The sequence below is a fragment of the Saccopteryx leptura genome, chromosome 6 (assembly GCF_036850995.1).
Source record: "Saccopteryx leptura isolate mSacLep1 chromosome 6, mSacLep1_pri_phased_curated, whole genome shotgun sequence".
Taxonomy (NCBI): domain Eukaryota; kingdom Metazoa; phylum Chordata; class Mammalia; order Chiroptera; family Emballonuridae; genus Saccopteryx; species Saccopteryx leptura.
The window spans coordinates 29,727,301-29,744,927 of NC_089508.1; the positions used below are offsets into that span (position 1 = coordinate 29,727,301).

At 38.9% G+C, this 17,627-nt stretch overlaps 1 protein-coding gene across 8 annotated transcripts in view; it reads right to left on the reverse strand.

Annotated features, from left to right (window-relative positions):
* SIPA1L1 (signal induced proliferation associated 1 like 1) overlaps nt 1-17,627 on the reverse strand; it is a 372,985-nt gene that overhangs the window by 101,558 nt on the left and 253,800 nt on the right. For all 8 annotated transcript variants that reach the window (XM_066344442.1, XM_066344440.1, XM_066344435.1 and 5 more), the window contains one exon: nt 10,219-10,393. In XM_066344442.1, coding sequence (XP_066200539.1) covers nt 10,219-10,393 — 175 coding nt within the window. The remainder of the gene's footprint in view (nt 1-10,218; nt 10,394-17,627) is intronic.

Here is a 17,627-nt window from a genome sequence, read left to right on the forward strand (position 1 = left end):
AATATCAACAGTACAATGACTGAAATTTCTTTTGAGAGCCAAATTTTTTAAACTTAAACTATATAGGTAGGTGCATTGTTATTAACTTAATTAGGGTACTCCTAAGCTGGCCAAAGAGCCACACTCAAGGGGCCAAAGAGCCTCATGTGGCTCACAAGCTGCAGTTTGCTGACCACTAGTTTAGGACAAAATGATCCTAAACGAGAGCTAAGTGTTCTCATCCATTTTATTTGTATCTGATTCCCTTTGACAGTTTAGTGAAGCTAATGGATGCCTTCTCAGAAGAATGTAAATGCATAAAGTAAAATACATAGCTTTAAACAGAAATCAATTATACTGAGAATCTAGTTATCAAAATAACTCTAAAAGATGATACACCCTAAGATTTATATAACAAGTTTTTGTAGTTGGTCTAATATCTACTATAAATTTAAAGTAGTGATACAATATTTTGAGATGGCTACAACAACAAACAGTATGGTATGAAAAGACCTGTGCTTTCTTTTGGTAATAGAATCACAGGGCGAGCTTATACTAATTATAATTACTGTGGCTTGTTGACTACCTTCATAATTGAGGAAAATGCTAAATTTCAAATACGGGTATGGACCCTGAGAAAGAAGATTACCTACACCAAGAAGGACTCCTGATGCCTAAAAGGGCTGTTTATTAAAAATATTTATTGATTTCACAGGGAGAACCAAGGGTGGTGGTGGGGAGACAAGAAGTATCAATTCATAGTTGCTTCACTTTAGTTGTTCATTGCTTGCTTGTTGTATGTGCCTTGACCAGGCAAGCCCAGGGTTTTGAACCAGCAACCTCAGCACTCCAGGTCAATGCTCTATCCACAGCACCACCACAGGTCAGGCCTAAGCTCAAATTTAAAAACAGAGTCTAGAAGCTGTTTCTAAACATAAGCCTCTTATGTAAGCCATCCTTTAGGGAGAAGCCTGAACTAAACTGCCTGCCTGTGCTGTGTTCCTGTCACCTAGCTAACCCTTATAAAGGTGTTCCTGAAATCATTTCAACCAACAGAGCTAAGACTTTCCCTGTCCAATCAAAGCTGTGTAGACATAGCTCCATTAACATTTTCACTGACCAATTAGGACAGTGCTTTTTGGACTAATCAAACTGTGAGGATTTGGAGTTCTCATTTGCATGAAGATGGGCCAATCAGGAGCTAGGGGTGGGGACTTCTCTCAGTATAAGTCAGCTTCCAGCTGGCTCAGGGAGTGCACTTCCCTTTCTATGGAAGACAGTGTTTTCCCAGCTGGAGCTGAAACACTACAGACAAAACACCAAAGACATCCTGCTGGACCAGAGTGGAGAAGAGCAGGCAGAGTAGAGCTGTCTAGCTGGAGAGGGGCCTTGCTCCAGGACTACTTCAGCCCAGGGCTACCTTATAGCCACATCATTCCACAGCGTACTGTTTCAATATTGAGCTGTAACACTGTTGAGCTGTTTGCACTGGATCAAGTTTCCTTTTTTACCACACCCCAAACTGGGGATCTCTGCTGGTGTTGAATTGGCACCGCAACCACTGTTTGACAGGGTCAGTGAAAATAAATGTAAAATTACTTCCCATTCAAGTTCACAAATTCCTGAATTCTTTGCACAGACATCAAGAACATCTTTTCCAATATATGTCATTCAAGCAAGAGATCTATTTTGTTCTTAACAAATAGATGGAAATTTAACAAGACTGTATCATTGAATAACAAAGGTATTATAACAAAGCCCAACAATTGTTTAAGTATGTTCTGCCCTTACCTTCCTTAAAGGAGGGGGACCTCTACCCCCTTAATCATTAACAAATCAATGTGCCCCTAAATACCTGGAAACCAGAGAAGAGAATTATTAACTGCCCAATTGAGAGGCAATATCTATAGATTTGAAGGACCTGGACTTACAGGCTGACAAATGAACTGAATGCATTCATTCTGGGTCAACTCAAGCCCCTCTCAACGATATTTTTGAGGACCAAAACACTTCCCTGAAATTTAGGGAAAGATGCTCCAAGACAAAGCCTCTGGCCAATACCAAAAGGCAGTAGTAGGTCTGGGAACTTAGTAGGCAGTCTCTTGGGGAGCTGGTTTAAAAGGCACATTCCCATGCCTCACCCCCGGAAACACTGCTCACTGGGTGTGGGCTAGGCAGAGAAATCTATTTTAATCAACACCCCCATGGTGACTGTAATGCAGTAGCTTCATTGCCCTTAGGTGCTGCTCTAAGAATAGACCACAGGGGTGACTTGCAGACAGACTTGCAGAGAACTTCTAGATCCTTGAGTTTCAACCTTGAGCTTCCTGGGGGATCTTAATTTTGAAGCTGACATAACATGTGAAGGGTTTTAAAAACAAGCTGAAAGAAAAGTCAAGACTATTTTTCAAAAAATTGCAAAAATATGTGCCAACATGTAACTCTTAACTCTCTAAGAAAAAATATCTTCTAAATGTTAATGACTACCACCACACCCACACAAAAACTACAAATTATACAATAAATTACCGAACTATTTAAGACAGGTCTTGAGTCAGAAGAACTTACCTATTGCTAAGGGTCCCTTGCTATAAATATCTCTAGAACAAATTAGTACATTTAAAAATTTTAAAGTGAATGTGTCAGCTTTGATGTGTACTTACATGTGTTTCAAGTCAATTTTAAGCAAAATTAATGAACCCCTAGAAAAAGAATTTGTCATTCAGTATTCATTTATTACAGTTTGTTTTACACATCTGTTTTATTCTGAAAGTATTACTGCCAGAGAGGAAAACTGAAGACAACATTGCAGATAATTTGTTTTTCTACTTTTCAGCCTTTCTTTTTTTCCCCGTGTGTGCCTCAGTTTACATAATGTGTGCTCCTTGATCAGCCTTATTCTGGGGACCTTAGAAAACCCCAGTTTTGCTACTAATTTAAAACAGTTTCAGAAGTTTTAAAGATGAAGCTAGAACCAAAACAATGAAATTTTCCTTTCTAAGAAAGGAATTCCCAAATCCTGAAATTGCTATATACATAATAGAATTGCTAAACTTTACCAGAGAGAATGGAAAATGAAGGTTTGCTATATTCACTAAACAATAAGGCATCCACTGTTGTTGTTATATTTTTAATGACCTTAAAAATCCTAAAATCATAAAAGATTTAAAAGAACGAAAATCAGGAAAATGACGAAAATCCTTTTATTCTCTGGTTGGGGAGTATACTGAGTAATTTCTACAGGAAAAATATGCTTGTAGAAGAGGAATGAAAAGGAGATAATGATGCTTCACATTTGTATGAAGCTTTAAAAGTTAAAAAGTAAATTCAGGCATCATATAGGTCATCTTAATAATCAAGTGATTTGCCTCCAAATCAACCTACCAGAAAGTGACATACTATATCCATTTGTAAAGTCAATACTCTACACGAAACTATAGAAAGCAAAATTTCTAATATTTAAACTAGATGATAAAAAGACATTGAATAATTGAGGAATGATAAGAATATTCTTCTCTGCTGCTTTGGAAAGTATAGATAAGTGATAATAGCCTACATTAGGCACTTCCATTGGAAGACAGTATGAACAGGTTAATGAGTTTGCAGAGTAGTTTCAGACAAAGTCAATGTCATATTCATCCTCGACATAATGCTCTTTTGACTCAACTCTTTTAGTTAATCTAAAACTTGGATGATAGAGGTGAATGTGAATGAATCTGAATCAGGAAGAGCTAATTAGACTTTTATATAACCATTTTATGGTCACTAATGGATATATTTGAGTTAAAAAAAAGCTAAATGAAGGAAAACAGGCCTATGCAATTGATTTTTGGAAAGTCCTTAGTTTTAAAGATTTATGAACACAAGGAGAAAAGTAATCTCTTTAAGTAAATGCATGTAGACTAATAAAGTCAATAGAGTGAAGAAAGCTTAAGCTCAATGTATTAATGTCCTCACCACTATAGAACACATCAAATATAAGACAAAAAAAAAAAAAAAACAGGCTGTGGGTCTGACTCTCACCCATAGTTTGAAATATTATAATACGTAGCTGGCTGTTGGGGGCCATCCATTTAAGACCCCCAGATCTCCCATCTATGCAACCTTGCCTCGGGGTTTGGAGATGCATCAGTTAATGCTTGGCAACACGGCCAGGGGCCAGTACTGACCTGGAACACTGGCATGTATCTGTGCTGAGGCGCACGTCTGCCCTTATGGTACTATTTATCCTACTCACTAACGAAGTATTTGGGAAAGCCAGAATTCCACCTGCTCTGGCGTTTACCATATTTACTAATATTTTTTCAACATACCTTTAGCCATGATCAGGAGATAAGTTACCTTACTTCAATGAAGATAGGGTCAAGAAGAGTCCCTTCCCCATGGCAGGAAAATTCATACTGTGTCACCTCAAGGGATCTGTGAGTGTGCATGTGAATAAACATGGTAGTCCAGGCTTTTCAAAATAGCTAACATATTGAGAGGAAAGGACAATAGAAGCTGTGAGGCTGGTGCTTAGGAATCAGCCACTGCTCTTTCCTGCCTACTGCTCACTTTGCAAGATACATGCAATCACCTGGATTCCTACCTTGGAAGTAAGAAGATCTGAACTGAAATGCTGGGAGCATCATCTGGAAAATTACCACAAAACAAACTAGTCACTTCACTTCTCTGCTCCTCTATAATCTCATTGTTCTGAGGATTAAATGAAATAATGTATATGAAAGTGCCGGCCCTTAAAAGATATGAAATGTGTTAATTAGAATGTAGAATTTTCTGCAGTTGAGGTAAAAGAGTATAGTTTCCTTAAATAGGGTCTTTTTATACATTTTCATTTCTTTGGCAAGTGCATCTCGGAACACTCAAAGGAAAACCTTACACTAGAACACAATTCAGTTAATGAGGTGAAAAAGAATCCTTTTCTTCATCAGTCTCTAGGACTCCAATAGCTCTTTGCATGTGCAAAGCCTTTAAAGATGCTAGTTTTATCCTTTTCCCTATCAAAGTTTAAATATTCCAAATAAAGGATTTATTTTCTTTATAAAAAGTCTTACCTTAGTCTATCTTCTAAGACCCGGAATTCTCAATGGTTTTTTACAATGAACATTGCTAAAAAAAGGAGAAGCAACAAGCATTCACTAATATTGTTGCAAATTAACAAAGGCTTTGAAGGAATGGTTAACAAAGGACTTCTAAATCTCCTCTGTGCTGACTTGATAAACAAGCCTCAGGCAGAAAAGAATGTCCTAAATATTAATCCATATGCAGTTTAAAATGAGGGTGGTCTCCAGCTTTCAAATAACTAACTGCCTGGTGGGAAGTTTATTTTTGTATTTACTGCAGTGTGAGAGGATTCTAAGTATCTAGAGGTTATGTCATCCAAATAAGAAATCAAGGAATCAAAAAAAAAAATCCACTACTGCAAATTTCCTCATTATAGAACTGTTCCAACCCCTGACACATTTGTAGTTTGTTAGCTAGAAATTCTTATTTCTGAAATGGGAAAATAAACTTTGTACAAAAAATTGGGGGGGGGGATGGTTCAATAATTCCATCAATTCTTCCTCTCCTGAGCCTCTCTCTCCCTTTACCAAAGTACTAAAATCTGAATATAGTTATAACACATGACAAGTAGAGCTGTCTCCTGAGATGGCTTGGGTATTTTTAGCTCAAGAGCTGAGAGAGGGGAAGACATAGCCACAGGCAGAGCGCTGGGCTTCACTGTGCTTAATCCCACATTTATGCTTTCTCTGAATACTTCATTAACTGCACCACCAGGATCTGTTCATTTTCCCTAATGCTTACTAGCTGTCTAACCTTGGACATGTTAATATAAAGAAGCCGATTCTGTAAAACGGTGTTAACTAATATCTAGCTAGGTTTGTGGAGATTACAGGAGATGGCATCTATAAAAAGTATCTGGGACTTCCCTTTCCGGCCATACAAGGACTTTTAGTACAGAACTTGCTCTCCCATTGTTAATTAGTAGAAAGTTGACAATGTATCTGAAGCAACTGTTCAGACATTTTACAACAGGCAGCATTGGACAGTGATCCCTGAGAAAAGAAAAATCAAAGGTGAGTCCTACGATTCTCCCTGGCTTTCTACCGGGAGGCACTTTTGGAACAGGGGCACAGAGCAGGGCTTTGAGGAGGAGAGCCTAAATAGACTTGTGTGTAGGAGGCCTCTGGGGGCTATTTCCTGAGAACAGTACCAAAAAGGAGGAAAATACCCAGTGAAAGAAGTTTAAAATCTGCATAAGGGTCCCCCTAATATGCAGGCTGAATATTAAATTGCATATAGAATGAGAGTCCAAAGCAGTCCAAAAAATAACTATTAGTGAAAGAACCACTACCAGAGAATTATAAGCAAAATAATTCTCACAGCTCACATGGGGATGACCACCCAGAATAGAGATAGTTCCTTGAATATGCAGGTATCCCTGTGCAAGAAAAGTCTTGCCCTAGTAGTAGGGCTAAATTAGAGTACAAGATTCATATACATTAGGCTGTTCCGTAAGTGATTTAACTATCAAAACAAAACTCAACACTCTTTAAAGACAACAAAATCCATACATTCAACAGTGAAACTTTTATAATGTCCACCATCCAATCAAAAGGCTTAATATCCAAAATTTACAAGGAATTTATAAACTTAATACCAAAAAACCAAACAATCCAATTAAGAAATGGGCAAAGGACCAGATTAGAGGCTAACAAACATATGAAAAGATGCTCTGGCCTGACCTGTGGTGGCGCAGTGGATAAAGCGTCAACCTGGAAATGCTGAGGTTGTCGGTTCAAAACCCTGGGCTTGCCTGGTCAAGGCACATATGGGAGTTGATGCTTCCTGCTCCTCCCCCATTCTCTCTCTCTCTCTCTCTCTCTCTCTCTCTCCCCTCTCTATAATGAATAAATCTTAAAAAAAAGAAAAGATGCTCAATGTCACTAATCATCAGAGAAATGCAAATTAAAATCACAATGAGATATCATCTCACACCTGGCAGAATGGCTATCATCAATAAATCAATAAACAAGTGCTGGTGAGAATGTGTAGAAAAGGGAACCTTCCTGCACTACTGGTGGGAATGCAGATTGGAGCAGCCACTATGAAAAGCAGTGTGGAGTTACCTCAAAAAATTAAAAATGAAATAGCCTTTGACTAAGCAATTCCACTTCTGGAAATATATCCAAAGAAACCTGAAACACTAATCTTAAAGAATATATGCAGCCTCGTGTTCACTGCAGTGTTATTTATAATAGCCAAGACTTGGAAGCAGCCCAAGTGCCCAAAAGCAGAAGACTGGATAAAAAAGCTGTGGTCCATTTACACAATGGAATACTACTCAGCTGTAAAAAAGGAAATCTTACCCTTTGTGGCAGCATAGATGGAGAATATTATGCTAAGTAAAATAAGCCTGTCAGAGAAAGTCAAGTACCATACGATTTCACTTATATATGGAATCTAATGAACAAAATGAACTAACAAACAAAATAGAAACAAGATTCATAGAAAATGAAAACAGACTGACAGCTGTCTGAGGAGATGGGGGATGGGGAGTGGAGGCTGGGGGTGAGGGGTGGGTGAGAAAGGTAAAGGAATTAAGCGAAGGAAAACAGCTTACAGACACAGACTACAGTGTGGGAACTGCAGGAGGAAAGGGGGATGGTAGCAGGGGGAGGAAGGCTGGGCACGGGTAAACGATGATGGAAGGAAACTTGACTTGGAGTGGTGAACACATAACACAACAGAGAAGGAACGTATTATAGAATTGCACAGCTGAAGCCTGTATAATTTTATTAACCAATTTCACCCCAATAAATTCAATAAAAATTTTGAAAAAAACCCGACACATAAAGCAGAAAAATGTAACTTAAAAGTAGGAGAAAAACCCCAAATGACAGGAATAATGGAATTAGCATGAGAAGACTTTAAAAACAACTATTATTTATATATGTTCAAGGATTTCAAGGATAATATGAACCTAATAAGGAAAAAATGGAAAATAGAATCAAATTCAACTTCTAGCCTTAAAAATTAAAACATCTGAAATGATAATTTCATTGAATTGGATTAATAGCAGATTAAAACACCATAGAAGAAAAGAAAAACAGTGAACCTGAATAAATATTAATAGAAATTATCCAAACAAAAGCAGAGAGAAAAAAAAAGGGTTAAAAAATTAAATCAACAGTCTCTTTAGTCATCAATACACTAGTAAGTGATCTAATGTATGTGTAATTCCAGATCAGATTCTGAAGGAAGGGGAGGGCAAAAAATAGAGAAATAAAGATGGACAAATCATATTTTAATTTGATGAAACTACAAATCCACAGATATAGATGGCATAATCACTTAGGAATGCTTGCTCTGGAAAGCATTTTCTCTTTTTAAGGATTATATTGAAAGAAAAAGGTTCTTGACACAAAATAAAGGTAGACAAAATGTGGTGATATTTATTATCTGCCAGCACACAGAACAAAGTCTCATCTCATCTCTGGCCGTGCTACAGCCAGTAAGAGGCTGCTGGGAGTGCCGAGACTTGTTTCACCCTATTTCTACAGCCTGTTCTTAATACCTGTGTAAATGATGACACTAATGGTCCTCTCTAGTTTTTGACCCTATTAGCTTGGAGTGAGAGAGATAAATGTGCATATTGCCTTCTTCAGGGCTACAGAATAAAAACACTTTCCTACTTTTCATTCACTTTAGGAAACTTGGCTCTGTGAAAAGAACAGAAAAGAAAAACTATGAATTCTTCTGCTCCGAAGCTATGCTCTGAAAGGTTACCAGGAACCTTAAAGGAGAGTAGTTTAGTGAAGAGGAACCCTCCCTTCCTGAATGTACTACACAACTGGACAACGATGTAGTCAGAGGTGGACTGCTCATCTGGGCTCACCTCCCTCTAGGCTTTACAGTCACTAGGATATTGAGATGCACCATATTGCTGAAATAGGGCCTTGCTATACATTTCTCCCATTGTCCTTCATCAAGAGGTGGCGGATAATGTATAAACACACAAATAATACATAATCTTATCTACACTCAATCTGGCTGTTACTATAGAATCAGGGCACGTATTACATTCTCCTAGACCTTTTCAATAGTTCTTTGTGGTGATGATAATTTATACAACACAACAAACTGGGCCAACACGAATGAATTATACAGAGTAAATGTCAAAATATCTGGGTAAAAAGAGTTTAAGGGCATATTGAGATTTAACATTTTGTGTAGTTGCAGGCAGAGCATGGAACGTTAAAATAATATTTAACAGTCTAGGCTATTTATGGGTTTTAATAGTCTCTCTTGCATGTTGCTTCCAAGTTGGTAACAGCAAAACCATGGCAACAGGAAATTCTTCCCTACAGTAGTTTACGAATGCTTTTCTGTTTTCATGACTCAATTCCTTATTTAATTTCCTGTACAGAAAATCAGAGAGCTTACTATAGACTGCAATAAAGATCTGCTAATCCAAAGACCTTTTCAAAGAAAAAGGTCACAGATGTCCATGGATGGATTTGGAGATAAAATGTAAAACTGCCTCCACACAAACACACAGCAGTAATCAGCACACTCTAACCAAAACAGATACTTGAGAACTTAATTATTTTATTAATGACTTGGGGAATGGAAGTGGACAACCTTGTATCTTCATGAACTGTAAGTAAGCAGACTGCTTCACTATCGTGCTTTGAATCAACACATTGTATGAGCTAAATTGATAAAAGCCTCTTTTCTTAAAGATTAAATTAGACTATGGGCAATAATAATAGAAAATAGGCAAGCAAAACCCTCTGAGATATTAAGATACAAAAATGAATAAAAAAAACCATACAAAGACTGACTCAGAGATAAGCATGAGGATTAAAGAATTAATGGAAGTTGAAAATTCTAGGACTTACGACCAGATGGTTGTAAGTTGCTAGAGTTTTTAGTCACTTTAACATTCAGCTAAATATAGTGAAATTTATGCCACACTATCCAGAAGCAAATCTGTACCCACTGCCTGATTACATCCACACCTCTGATAACACTTTTTGTGCAGTCTAAGCCTAGCTACTCCGATTATGGTCTGCCACTGTTCTGGGGCCACAGACCGCCCTCTCTGGCTCTCTCCTCCAACACCAGCAGTTTTCTGCAGTAAGTGGCAATGTTGTTTTATAGGCAATTTAGCAGGTGAACATCAAAGGAGCAGGAGGAAAATAAACCTAGTAGGAGGGTGCGAGTATTTCTTACTTTTGGTGTCAAGCTGTGCGCGATACTTCTCAAAACCTTTGAGCCGAACACGTTCTCCCAACAGCTGAAGGAACTCCTCAAAGGCTGGGCCAGCTGATTCATTGTTGTACATCTCTTCTTCCGTGCTCTGTCCAGCTTTGCAGTACATGATGCCGACTTTTTGCTGATAGTTCAGCTGTGAAGGCAGACAACACAATGCAAATCAACAGAAGCTGATGTACTTTGGCCCACTTAAATGTTAATAAGTCCTGTAGAGCAAAAACCCATCAAATAGCTAACATCCCTATTCTCTTGAGATCCTTCTTTTTTAATTCTTCTGTCTCCCACCCAAACAATACAATACAGCAAGCATCTGTAATTATGAATTAAGAGGAAAGGCCAGAAAAGTAAAATCTCATGTATGTGAAGATCAGGCATCGTCAGAACAGATGTTGCTACTCTAGGGAATTTCTGTTAATGGATTACAAAATACAAGGTAAGCCTATAAAAAACAACTTGACAATGAAAGGCAATTCTGTTTCAATGACCTCCCCCCCCACACCGCCAGCCTTTTACAAATGGAGGTTTTGCAAATTTAAAAGCAAAAGCTCACTTTACAAAAGATAGTTTAAAATAAAATCTTTTGCCCTGAAAAGCCCACTAATGTCCTTGCAATTTGGTGGTGGTGGGGGGGGGGGATTGGAAAAGATATCTTCCAATGCCATTTTTCCAATACGTATATTAAATTTATAAACCTCAATTAGGGTTACAATGTCCTTTTCAAATAATTTTCTAAAAGATGAGTGCCTAAATAGAAACTGTAAAAGGGGCATCATTATGGCAAATTAGCAAGTGGCAAATATCCCTTCCTTAGGACAACAGTTAATACAAAGTAGTCTGAAGATTTAAATATAATGTTAATCAAAACATTTATTCATCACTGAAAAGCCTAATCATTTTGCAAAGGAATTTTAAGGCAGTTTTAGTTATTTAACAAGAAATGAGTTTTCAGTATAAAGAGTCAGCGTTCTAACGCGCCATGAAAGCAGGCTAACCTGTATCCCTCGGGCCTGTCGCCCAAGCAGCACTGCAAACCTCTGCTTCCCTAAGTTTTCAGCTAAGGAGAGGAAAGGGGGGAGGCACGAGGCAAAATTTTAATAGCTAACGTTTAATAAACACTCATTATATGCCAATCACTGTGTTCCGTGTTTAACATCAGCTTATCCCTCCAACAGCCCATAAAGCAAATATTACCTGTTTGACAGATAAGCACAGGTATTGGAAGAGAAAGTGCCTGGCCCAGTGGGGAGTCTCCGATCACCACGGTCAGACCTGTGATTCAGCTCTATAAACATTACCGGGACTCAACCAGGCTTGCCCTGCTCCATTTCTGTCACTGCGACATGTCCACAGCCCCTTACTTGCAAGTCAAAAGTTGAAAGATAAAAACCAAATTTAAGCAAACACATTTGGCAGCAAACCTTGAAATGAGCTGACATAGTACTCTTAATTTATTCCTCTTTGAGTGAATATTCATTTTTTTTTCTTGTAGGAATATCAATGTGTTTGATTGTGGGGAACTGTCCCTGATCCCACTGGGAACATGACTACATGGTGTGTGCATTTTATTTCCCTGCGAAAGTCTGGACATTTCTGAATCCTGAAACACACCCAGCACTTATTGTTTCATACGAGGGGCTGTGACTCTGGACAATTCTCTCCAACCTTCCAGAGCAAATGTTCCAGAACAGTGATATCACAGAAAATGTCATGGGGGGGAATTCTTTCTTGCTTCCCCCTCCACTGCATGCTCCCTAGTTGACAAGGAAGTTCAGTGGCCTTTAATGCCCCGTGGCCATGGCCATGAGGGCTCCCCAGAAGGTCTGTCTGCCTACTCCAGGGAGTGGGAGGATAAAGCTTCAGTCTGAAACTTGCAAATAACTGGATATACAGATATACTGGAATATTTTTTGTGTGTGTGGCAGAGACAGAGACAGTCAGAGAGAGGGACAGACAGGAAGGGAGAGAGATGAGAAACATCAATTCTCGTTGCAGTTCCTTAGTTGTTCACTGATTGCTTTCTCATATGTGCCTTGACTGGGGGGCTACAGCAGACTGAGTAACCCCTTGCTCAGCCAGCAATCTTGGGTCCAAGCTGGTGAGCTTTGCTCAAACCAGATGAGCCCGCACTCAAGCTGGCGACCTCGGGGTCTCGAACCTGGGTCCTCCACATCCCAGTCCGACGCTCTATCTACTGCGCCACCGCCTGGTCAGGCTATACTGGAATATTTTTAAAGCGGCATACAGCCTTACATTATTGTGGCTTCATTGTAATTATTAAGAGAAACAGATTTAGGACTTAATCATTTTGTATACCACATGTAGGAAAAAACAAACAAAAGAAAACCCAGTAAAACCTACTGCACACCACTGACATTTCAGCCTTATCTCAGCCAGCCTGCTTCAAGTGTCTGAATGTGGCTGATGCTTAGAGGGGAACTCCCACAGGTAGAAATTTCATCCTGGCTTTAGAATTAAGCTGAGTACCCACCCTATCAGGTCTCAACAAATAAAAAAGTAGTGGTAAGCTCTGCATCTATTACAATAGGAGTCCTCAGTACAGTCAGGTCCTCACTCTCTTCCTGCAGGGAGAACGATCAGAGATGAAGCAATCCAGAGAAAGGAAGGGGCTTTGAGTTATTTGCCGTCTGGCTCTGTGCCTCCCAGATCAGCCTTCTCATGCAACAATGTAGGACAAAAGTCACCCTGTTCGATAGAAAGCATCAGTGGCATTGGATTTGTGGATGGCTTCTTTCTTTTTTAACTTCTTAGATAAAGGCCTAAGATTTCACTGTGCAACATTCAAAAGAAGTCATTTATAACAACAAAAAGAGAAAGAAGAAGAAAAAGAAAAGAGTTCAGAGGAGAGAAGATAAGTAAAAGAAACTTCCACCAAACGACTGGAGAAGCAGAATCCAAGGACAATGAGATTATGTGCTGTGCTGTTTGGACTGATTTCTCACAGTCTAGAGAACTCCACCTGCAGACAGAAGAACAAACTGGGTTTGCTGGTTGTGAAAGGAAGACTCCTTTAAGAGGATTAGGAAATTTGTTAGAATGTCAAGTTTCCTCTGGTTTGAAACTGTGCCAAATGTCACTGCTCGGTGACGAAATGACTTGATCCACTCCAATTAAATCAAGGTAGGTGGCATGCTCTGAACTCAGGCTCTTAGAATCCTCTGTTAGCAGCTATGCTCCCCTGCCAGAGCGAGAAGTTGTTAAGGGGGAGTTATGTAAATGCAACAAAGGAACACTTCAAGAGAAAAAGCAAATGTAAATGCAGTTAGAGCTATCATTGGAGGGCTCTGAATTATGAGTTATATAAAACAGCATTTTTTGGAGACACATCTGCACGGGTTCATGCGTGTAAACATACAGTACTTTCATGCAATGCTCAATATGGAGCTGTGAAGGCACCAGAAGGCGTCCTGGGAACAGACTGGGTTTCTCTGCACTGTAGGGCTTTGCTCTGGAGAGTCCGGGGTGATGCTGCACAAACCCATGCTTGCACAGCAGCTGTTCACAGGGGGCATCGATGGAAGGGCCTCGGCACTCAACAAATGCTTGTATTAGAAAAAGGAATGATTTTTTGTTATTATAGATAAGATTATTCTGAAATTTATATGGAAAGGCAAAGAAACTATATAACACAATTTTGAAAAATAACGTGGAAAAAATTTCTTCTACCTGATTATAGGACTAAGATGATATCTGAGATGAAGGTGAATCTCAATAAAGCAAAGTGCTTTTCAACACCCATCAAGAGCAGCATGGCTTCCCACAGCTGGGAACAAACAACACATAAAATTGCTCTTCCTCTCATAAAAAAAGACACTTTAACATCAAATCAAAGAAACAGGAAGTGCAATCTAACTTCCACAGCCCTGAGTTCCTGGAAGGACGGATGAGAAGTCGGTGTCCCCTTCCGGTGGAAACAGATGAGAACCACCAAGTTCTCAGAGACCTCTCCAGAAATGCGGCCTCTGTCACCTTTTCTTCCTGGTGTCCTGGCCAGAGGAAGGCCACTGAGGTGGCCCAGATCATGGGAATGACCTGGTTCCTACCGTTCTTACAAAACCACCAAAATGTCCGATTTACTTAAATAGTCACGATGAAGTATTTCACTGTATAGCGTTCTCACCCTGGAGGGGTGCCTGAGCTTTGTTCTGGGGTATGGTTGCTTAGAACTAGTTTGATCCTCTCAGTTCTTGCTGTCAGGTCGCACCAGAGCAGAGTTTGAGGATTAATTTGCCCCACTACTGCAGCAAAACCATTCTGGGACTCTGCCCAATGCCATGTGAACTCAGAGCAGAAACCGTTCTGTTTGGACTGATTTTTCACAGTCTAGAGAACTCCACCTGCAGACAGAAGAACTGAGGATTTGCCCTTCTCTACCTTTAGGGAGATTTTTACCCTGGCCTCAAATGCACACACTTATCAGCACTCAGCTCTGTGAACACAGCTTCCTTGGGTCTCACATCTGTCTCACCTCTGGGCACTGCAGCCTGGAGACCCCCTTCAGGCAGAACGCTGGTGTGATCTTAGGGTCCACTTTACTCATTTCCCACCTACCAAAGATCACTGCTCTTCACTGCCTGATGTCCAATGTTGTAAAAATCAGTTTCCTTGTTTTATCTCGTCTTTAGGCTGTTTCAGATAAAAGGATAAATCTAGTCCCTCTTTCTTAAATGGACAAAAGTAGAAATCTGCCTTCTAAAAGTTGTTTTTTCAACCAACCTTATTGGTATATAATTGCTAAACAGGAAACGGCATTCATTCAAGCCATACAATTTAATGAGTTCTAATAACCTCCACTAAAATCAAGGTACAGAACACTTCAATCACCCCAGAAGTTCCCTGGTTTCCATTTGTAATGTACCCCTGCACTAACTAAAAGCCTCAAACAACCACTGTGCCATGTTTTCCCACTATACATTAGTTTTGCCTACATTTAAAACCAATGTTTTTGTTGGGTAAACTTCATTGTGAGAGTTGTTCTCTTTCAGCACTCTGCATATGTCTGATTTCCACCTTTCCTTCACGCTGTATAGCCAGCAAGTGCTAATTTTAACAGCCAACTGTCTGTCCTTCTTTGAAGGTACTTTATTTTCCTTTGGCTATTTTTAATATTTGTCTATTTTATTTCAGAAATATTTTATTTTACTATAATGGGCTTTGATCTGATTTTCTTTGTATTTATCTGCAGCGCTCCTTGATTCTATCTTAAATCATGAATTTAATCAGTTTTGGAAATTTCTCTTTATTAAAAAGAATTCTTCAAACACTGATTCTATTCCTGAATAATGCTTTAATCTCTCTTCTCCTCTTGGGAATTGTATTTTATATATATATTCCACTGTGGTTCACATGCCCTTTTGGGCTCTTTTCTGTATTTCTTATGTTTTCTTGTCTCCATTCTTCAGTTAAATTTTTTTGGTAACCTGTATTCAATTCATGTATTTTCTCTTCTGTTGTGTCAAATAAGCTCTTAAACTCATCTACTGAGATTTTAACTTGTGTTTCTTTAGTTCTAGAATTTCAATTTGATTTTTTAACAGCTCTGAGTTCTCCAGTGACCCTTGAACTAGTTTTTATTTCTGCAGCCACCATGAAATCAATGAAAGTTGATTGGTCACCGAACTTTTTATCTGTAGTTTGATACTATGTTTTTGTCAAAATTTTTTATAGTTTTACATTTCAATCTATAATCCATTTGAGTAATTTCTTATATAATGTGTAAGGTTTAGGTCAATTTCATTATTTTGTCTATGGATATACAATCGTCTCATCTCCTTTGTTTAAAAAGTCCATCTTTTCTCCCTTGTTTTCACACTACTTTGTCAAAAATCGGTTGGATATATTTGTGTGGGGCTACCTCTGGTTTCTCTATGCTGTTTCATTGATCCATGTGTCTAGCTCTCCAATAAAAAAGACAGTCTTGATTACTGTAGTTATACAGTAAGTTTTGAACTTGGTAGAATAATCTCTCTTCTTCTTTTTCAAAATTGTTTTAGCTATTCTAGTTCCTTTACCTTTCAATATAAAGTTCAGAATACTCTTGTCTATAATTACAAAGATTCTTGCTAGAATTTTGATACTAATTGTGTTAAGACTGTATCGTAGGGCCCTGGCCGGTTGGCTCAGTGGTAGAGCGTTGGCCTGGCATGCAGGAGTCTCGGCCGGGGCACACAGGAGGGGCGCCCATCTGCTTCTCTGCCCCTCCCCCTCTCCTTCCTCTCTGTCTCACTCTTCCCCTCCCGCAGCCGAGGCTCCATTGGGGCAGGGATGGCCTGGGCGCTGAGGATGGCTCTGTGGCCTCTGCCTCAGGCGCTAGAGTGGCTCTGGTCGCAACAGAGTGACGCCCTGGATGGGCAGAGCATCGTCCCCTGGTGGGCATGCCAGGTGGATCCAGGTCGGGTGCATGCGGGAGTCTGTCTGACTGCCTCCCCCATTTCTGGCTTCAGAAAAATACAAAAAAAAAAAAAAAAGACTGTATCATAGGTCTTCTTTGATTTCTTTCATCAGTTTTCAGCAAACAAGTACTATACATATCTTGTTAGAGATATACTCAAGTATTTCATTTTTTGTTGAAGGATTATAAAAGGTATTATATTTTATTTGCAGTTTCCATGCGTTCATTAAAATAAAACTAACTGATCTGAGTGAGTTGATGTTGAATCATATACAACCTCGCTGTACATGCCTCATAGTTCTAGGAAGATTTTATAGATTCCATGGAGTTTTGTACATAGACTATTATGTTATCTGAAATAGTCTTGTTATTTTCCTTTCCTTTACCTATATGTCTTTTATTTCCTTTTTCCCCTTACTGTGCTTACTAGAACTTCCAGTACTATGCTGAATAGCAGTGGCGAGGATCCATCCTTACCTTGTTATCACTAAGCCTTTCTTCATTAAGTATGATATAAGCTATAGAGTTTTTGTAGGTTCTTTTTTTAAATCAAGTTTAGAAAGTTTCTCTGTATTTTCAGCTTTGATCATGAATGACTGCTGGGTCACTCCTCAAATCCTAAGGTCACTACCTAATTGGCTTTCTTCTCTCCACTGTTCAGATTCACTTTGTACATCACAATGCACAAGGTTTTTAGCTGCATGAAGCAAGAAGAATAGGAAAGATATATCTACTCCTTATTTCCAGAAGTAAAGTCTAAATTTATTTTTTTTAAAATATTTTATCTAGTGTTCCTGGTTATTCTCAGTAGGTGGGCTAGTCTGAGACAAGCTGCGATATTACTGAACATGAAGATCTTGGTCATTTAAAACAATTTTTCATGATTCACACTGGTAGCATTTATTTTGGTTTGTTCCCCATAAAAATAACTCTTAACTACTTCCTAAATACTCATCGT